This window comes from Pinus tabuliformis, chromosome 8 (assembly GCF_031772625.1).
Source record: "Pinus tabuliformis cultivar Carrire ecotype Pingquan chromosome 8, CPIR1, whole genome shotgun sequence".
Lineage (NCBI taxonomy): Eukaryota > Viridiplantae > Streptophyta > Pinopsida > Pinales > Pinaceae > Pinus > Pinus tabuliformis.
In genome coordinates, this window is record NC_142294.1 from 1,316,733,756 (window position 1) to 1,316,740,391 (window position 6,636).

General features: G+C 39.5%; 1 protein-coding gene across 1 annotated transcript; it reads left to right on the forward strand.

Moving 5' to 3' along the window:
- Nucleotides 1-1,878: 1,878 nt before the first annotated feature.
- LOC149240322 (uncharacterized) lies at nt 1,879-2,433 on the forward strand. Its single transcript, XM_089370135.1, has one exon. The coding sequence runs from the start codon at nt 1,879-1,881 to the stop codon at nt 2,431-2,433; it is 555 nt and encodes a 184-aa protein (XP_089226261.1).
- The last annotated feature ends 4,203 nt before the right edge of the window (nt 2,434-6,636 follow it).

Consider the following 6,636-nt stretch of genomic DNA (forward strand, 5'->3'; position numbering starts at 1 on the left):
ACCAAGGACCAAAAACCAAGTTTTCCAAACTTTATGCGCTTTTCTATGCATGAAAGTGCGTGTATATGCATACGTGTCTTTTGGTCTGTGAATCCGCATGTATACGCGGCTTGGTCAACAGAAAACTGTATATACCTCCTTTTCCTTTATTTTGAGAGCCTATGAGCCTGAACTGTCATCTGAGTGATTTTACAAGTGAGTTGCCATCAAGGACAATACCTGTGCCATAGTGCCAAGCCTGTGTCATAATGCCAATAGCTCATAAACTCAAACTGTTTCCTGCCACATTAAAAGATGCAGCCCTTAGGTGGTTCATGAGTCTAGGGAAACACACTATATACACATGGGATGACATGAGATCATTTTTTCTTGAAAAATATCAAGACTTTTGTAAGAGTAGGGACATCAATAATATCCTTAGCATGCAACAAAATGAAGACGAAAATCTAGAAGAGTATCTTGAACGGTTCCTATACATTTTCCACAAATCTCGTGGGTCCAACCTAGATGAAAAGATTATCAGAATTGTTTTCCTAAAAGGGCTAAGAGATGATTGTATTGAAACATTAAACCTGCTCAGTGGAAGAGACATTTATAAAAAGAAATTTGCTGAAGTCATTGAGTTGTGCCGCACTTACTCTAGAAGCCAAGCAAAAGTACGTAAAAAGATTCGGGAACTTAGAGACAATTATAGAGACTATGTGCAAAAGAAAACTGTTGGGGAACCTATTAGTCGAGATGGGGAAGCTATTAGAAAATTTTAAAATTGATATCCTAAACACAATCAGTGACCAGCTGGACACGATGAAAATTAAACAAAAGCAGGAAGCTGAGAAAGCAACCATGGCAGTCTTTTGTTCCAAGTGTAGGCATAAACATGCAGAAAGGGAGTGTTTATTAAACACCATCGATGTCTATGGGATCTGTACCTTAGAACACCCGACCCAGAAGTGCCCATCACTTCCTAGCTTACAAGCCATCTACAAGGGGAATGATGAAACTATCGACCAATCACAAGCAACCAAGAAACCCACCTGGAGAGGCGAAAGTCAGAATGTGTTCCTAGATCCAAATCTTCAAGGTTATAGTCAGACTCAGCCATGGACCTTTCCTACATCCTACCCTCCTTGGGTTGCTCAACAACTGCAAAATACTACCAGGGGCCAGAATTGGAGGTCAAACCCTTATGCCAACAACTACCAACCTCCACCTCAATTCTATGCGCCCTATCCAAACATGCCAAGTAATTTATATAATTCGACCACGCAAACCTATCAGTGAGTGTATAACCCTCATATGTATCAACAACCTACGCTGCCACCACCTCCTTTACATCAATTATTACCTGCACCTACTAACACATCATCTTCACAGGCACCAACTACCATAAATCCACCACGACCAACACTAATGCCTGCACAACCCGTACCTAACCCTAATCACAATAGGTTACCTCAACCCATGCAAAACATAGATAATCAGCCCTTTCCTACATACATGATCACTACCATTCCTATAAAAGAAATTCAATTACGATAAGGAAGGACAGTTAACAAAGGAAAATCAGTTGTCGTCATCCAAGAAGAGGTACCCTCCACGTCATCCGAAAATCATTCAAAAAACGAAAAACAACAACAGAAAGAAGAAGAATCACCTGAACCACCATACCCAGAAAGACTAATAGTAAAGAAAGAGGAAGTCCCACTTGAATATGACCTAGAAAATGAACTTAGGAATGTCTGTATTAAAATCCCACTTTTACAAGCAATTAGAGACATTCCCATATACACCAAAATTGTCAAGGACCTCTGCATTAAGAAGCCGGGAAGAAAGGGGCATAAGAACCAAAATGTCAAAATCATGAGCCAAATGTCCACAATGATCTATGACATGCCTGCCAAATACAATGACCCTGGGAATCCCATTGTCACTATTGAAATAAATGGAGTACTTCTGCCTAACACCCTGGTAGATTTAGGGGCAGCCATAAATGCAATGACTTATGAAACAATGATGTCACTACAGCTACCTGGACTAAAAACCACCCCTATCCTCTTAGAGATGGCAGATAAATCCATTGTCAAACCAATAGGATCCTTGGAGGACATAGTAGTCACTATTGCCTCTTGGCAATACCCTATAGATTTTGTAGTCATTTCTCCCAAAACCTCTAGACCTGGACACCCTGTGGTCCTGGGAAGGCCATGGCTGGCAACTGCTGATGCCGTCATTGGATGCAGGAATGGGGAAATGATTATTTCAAATGGTTCTCACAATCAAACCTTGTCCATCTTTCCACCTGCTCAGACAGCTGCCAAAGTACCATTATGGCTCGAAAACCCATATGGAGACGAATATTGCATGTTCCCCTTGTTAACATTAGATCAATCTAGAGGTCTCCAGGAGCATTCTGATGAGCATGTTTTGCAGTAGTTTTTAGCATATAGCTCTTGTATCAATTATCCTATCTCTTTTAATGGTTATTAGCATGTGTTTAGTCATGAGTTTCAGAAAACCTGCCACCCGACTATCTTCGCCTCATTTGCAGCAATGGAGGAAATCCAAGAGCTCACCACAGAACCTGTGGAAATATTCAAAGGGAAAATTTTACATATTGGTATAGTATTGACTGCAGAACAAAAGCAGTAGTTGATGAGTATGGTTCTTGAACAAATAGGAGCATTCTCATGGAATTACTTGGATATGAGATGTATACATCCAGACACTTGCATCCATCATATCTACATAAATGAAGAAATGAGACATGTTCGGCAACCACAAAGGCATATGAACCCAACATTAAAAGACATCATTAAAGAGGAGCTTCAAAAACTTTTGGCCGCAGATTTCATTTACCCCATTTCTGATAGTAAGTGGGTGTCACCTTTGGTAGTAGTTCTAAAGAAGAACGACAAGTGGTGAATCTGCGTTGACTACAGAGAATTAAACAAGGCCACATTGCATGATTATTTTCCATTGTCTTTCATTGATCAAGTTCTTGACACGCTTTCAGGTAAGAAATATTTTTCTTTTCTAGATGGTTATAGTAGGTACAATCGAATTCAGATAGTTGAAGAAGACTAGGAAAAGACTACTTTCATATTCCCATGGGGTACTTATGCATATAAAGTCCTTCCCTTTGGTCTTTATAAAGCCCCCGCCACCTTCCAAAGAGTTGTGCTTGCCATTTTCTCTGATCTGATCCATGACTGTGTGGAAGTCTATATGGATGACTTCACAGTCTATGGGGATGACTTTCTACAGGCTTTGGGGAATCTAGAGAAGGTATTAATCCATTGTCAAGAAGCCGATCTAACCCTTAGTAGTGATAAATGTAGAATGATGCAAACTAAGGGAATTGTTCTAGGCCATCATATGTCAATTAAAGGGATTCAAGTTGACCCAACAAAAATCGAGTTAATTTCGTGTATCCCTATTCCGAGCTCGCAAAAGGAGGTAAGAAGTTTTTTAGGGCACGAAGGATATTATCGATGATTTATTGAGAATTTCACTAGAATTGCAACACCATTATTCAAGTTGTTAACTAAAGATGCTAACTTTGTATTGAATTTTGGCTATCAACAGGCTTTTCAGGTACTGAAAGAGAGATTATCTACCACTCCAGTGCTAAGAGGGCCAAATTGGTCCTTGCCTTTCCATATTTGTACAGATGCTTCGGATGCTGCACTAGGAGCAGTTTTGGGACAAAGGGAAGATAACTTTCCCTATGCCATTTACTTTGTTAGCAAAAATCTCTCTCCCATTGAATTAAATTATACAGTTATTGAAAAAGAACTGTTAGTAATTGTGCATGCTATAGGAATGTTTAGACATTATATTACCGGTTATGAGACATTTTTCCCCACCAACCATTCTATTGTTAGATTTTTAATGAATAAACATGTTACTAATGGTATGAAAACTAGATGTTTGTTGCTTCTACAAGAATTCAATATAACTATAATTGATAGGCCTAGAAGAGACAACTTGGCAGCTAATTTCTTATCTCGTTTGAATCTTACGCAGGGAAGCATGCTAATGCTAGTGCTCGGTGAATTCCTAGATGAAGCTCTATTTGCCATTTCTACTGTTACTCCTTGGTTCATTGATGTCGCCAATTATCTGGTATCAGGAAAAATACCTCAAAACTTGTCGGACTGAGATAGGCACAATATAGTGTAGTGTAGTGCTAGTTACTCCTCGATCAAGGGAGATCTATTTTATACAGGGCCGGACCTAATTATGAGGCGATGTGTGCAGGAAGATGAAATGCACGATATATTAAGTGTCAGTCACAACGAGCCTTGTGGTGGCCATTTTGGTGATGAAATAACGGCATATAAAGTTCTCCATACCAGATACTATTGGCCAGCCCTATTCAAAGATGCCAAGAAGTTTATTTTGAGTTGTGACGCTTGCCAACAAATGGGGAGAGTAGTTGCCTCCGATGAAATGCCTCTTCAACCACAAATTGCTATTAAAACTTTTGAAAAGTGAGCATTGGACTTGGTAGGGCCCATCTCCCCAATGTCAAACAAGAAGAAATATACTTTAGTATGCACTGACTACGTCACCAAGTGGGTGGAGGCCAAAGCATTGTATGCTGCCACTGAGAAGGAAGTAGTAGAGTTTTTGTTTGAGGACATCTTTACAAGATTTGGGGTGCCTCGTGAAATTGCCATTGATCAAGGAACCCAATTTACATCAAATTTGGTCAAGGCATTCAAGGAGAAATATCTAATTAAGCACCATAAATCTATCCCCTACCACCCCCAGGCTAATGGGCAAGTGGATTCCACGAACAAAGTGTTGGAATCTATCCTTACAAAAACAATTCAACTGCATCACAAAGATTGGGCAGAAAAGTTACCAGGAGCACTTTGGGCTTACCGGATCACTTGGAGGAATGTGACCGGACACACACCTTACGAATTAGTCTATGGTAAACAAGTACTCCTGCCCATCGAATTCCAGGTAAAAACATTTAAAATTGCTGCTCACTTGGACATGAATTTAAATGAGGCTCAAGAACAAAGATTCGTGCAATTGAACAAACTTGATGATATCCGACAAGATGCCTACCACAGAACTCCATTAGTACAGGACCAAAGAGCCCGATGGCATGACCAATTTATTAAGAAGAAAGTCTTCTGTCCAGGTGACTGGGCCTTGTTATACAATAGTAAGTTTAAGCATTTCAGAGGTAATTTTTTCACTAGATGATTAGGACCGTATGAGGTAACTAAAGTCTTTAATAACGGTTCATTTCATATTTGTACTATCGATGATGACAAGATTACTTTTGTAGTAAATGGCCATCGGCTTAAATTTTATCATAAACCACTTTCACGTGATCAATTTTTGTAGGAAGTTCAAGAGGATCCAGGATTGGAGCTTATTCATGCTAATAATCAGCCCCTTGCTAGTTCAGTTGATTAGTTCTCATATATATATATATATACATAAGTAAACTAGCGAACTGTCACTTTTTATATCTGCAGGCAGTCCTCGCCACAACCCATGTAGAATAAAGGAGGAATCCACCAGAAGTAAGTTTATTCCTTTATCTAGGTCTGGTGGATTATCTATGGAAAAGGAACTGGTGGAGTCTCCTTTGGAAGCCTACAGACTCTCTAAATATGAAGCTCCTGATCATCGACTGATCCAGGCTCGTAAATGAAATGGACCAGTATTAGTCCAGGGATTCCTTGAGCATAGAATTGTTCTTTTCTGGGCTCAAGGAAATGATTACGGAAATGAAACTTGTGGAGTCTACTTGGGAAATTCAGAATCTCTAAATAAGAATGCCTCGAGCACTAACTACTTTAGGCTCGCTAAAATAATAAGGTAGTAGTAGTATAGGGATCCTCTGGGTTGTGAATTATTCTTTTTCGGGCCCAAAGGAATAACTACAAAAACGAAGCCCTCTTGGAGCTCTCTTTCTGGCCATTTCTAGCTCCCTAAAGAAGAAATGCCTCAGGCAGTTATCATTCCAGGCCTGGTTAAAATCCATGGATTGATAAGTAGTCTCCTTTTCTGAAATAATTGAGCATCCTAGTCTATGACATTCAATATGAAGGTTCTGAAATCAGAATAGATAGCCAATACCTTATACTCTGTCCAACTTCAGTTGTTCTTTTATGAGGATCTCAGAGTTTGATTCCATATGATGTTCAAGATACTTATGTTTCATGTTTTGATCAAAATACGATGTTTCATTTTCTGTTAAAGGGCCTATGTTCTATGCTTTTTCTAGAATGCAACTCATATTGCATACGAGGGTCCTGAGACCTTGCCTAAAAATTGAGGCCTATAATCACACAGTGCTGTCACAATATGCGCGGGGAAACCTTTTGTATCATAAAAAGAATCATCTTGTTTGTGTTAACAAGTTTTGATGAGTCAGGGCATGTCTTCATAAGCAATCAAGGAACGATCAGGGCTACCAACTCACTCTGAGTTAAGTACAGATTCATGGAATCAGTACTCAACTCGCCGAAGGCATTGTATGGCAATTTTCTAGAATCAAGGCAGTAGGCACATAATTGCAGAAGGCATTGATTTAGCACATCGATTGCACACTCGACACAAATCATTTAAGTGGTAAAGGTACACACTTTTATTCTGCTTAAGTTT

What these genes read in the sequence shown, in the direction of transcription:
- LOC149240322 (XM_089370135.1), top strand. Translation starts at nt 1,879, where the DNA reads ATGATCTATGACATGCCTGCCAAATACAATGACCCTGGGAATCCCATT.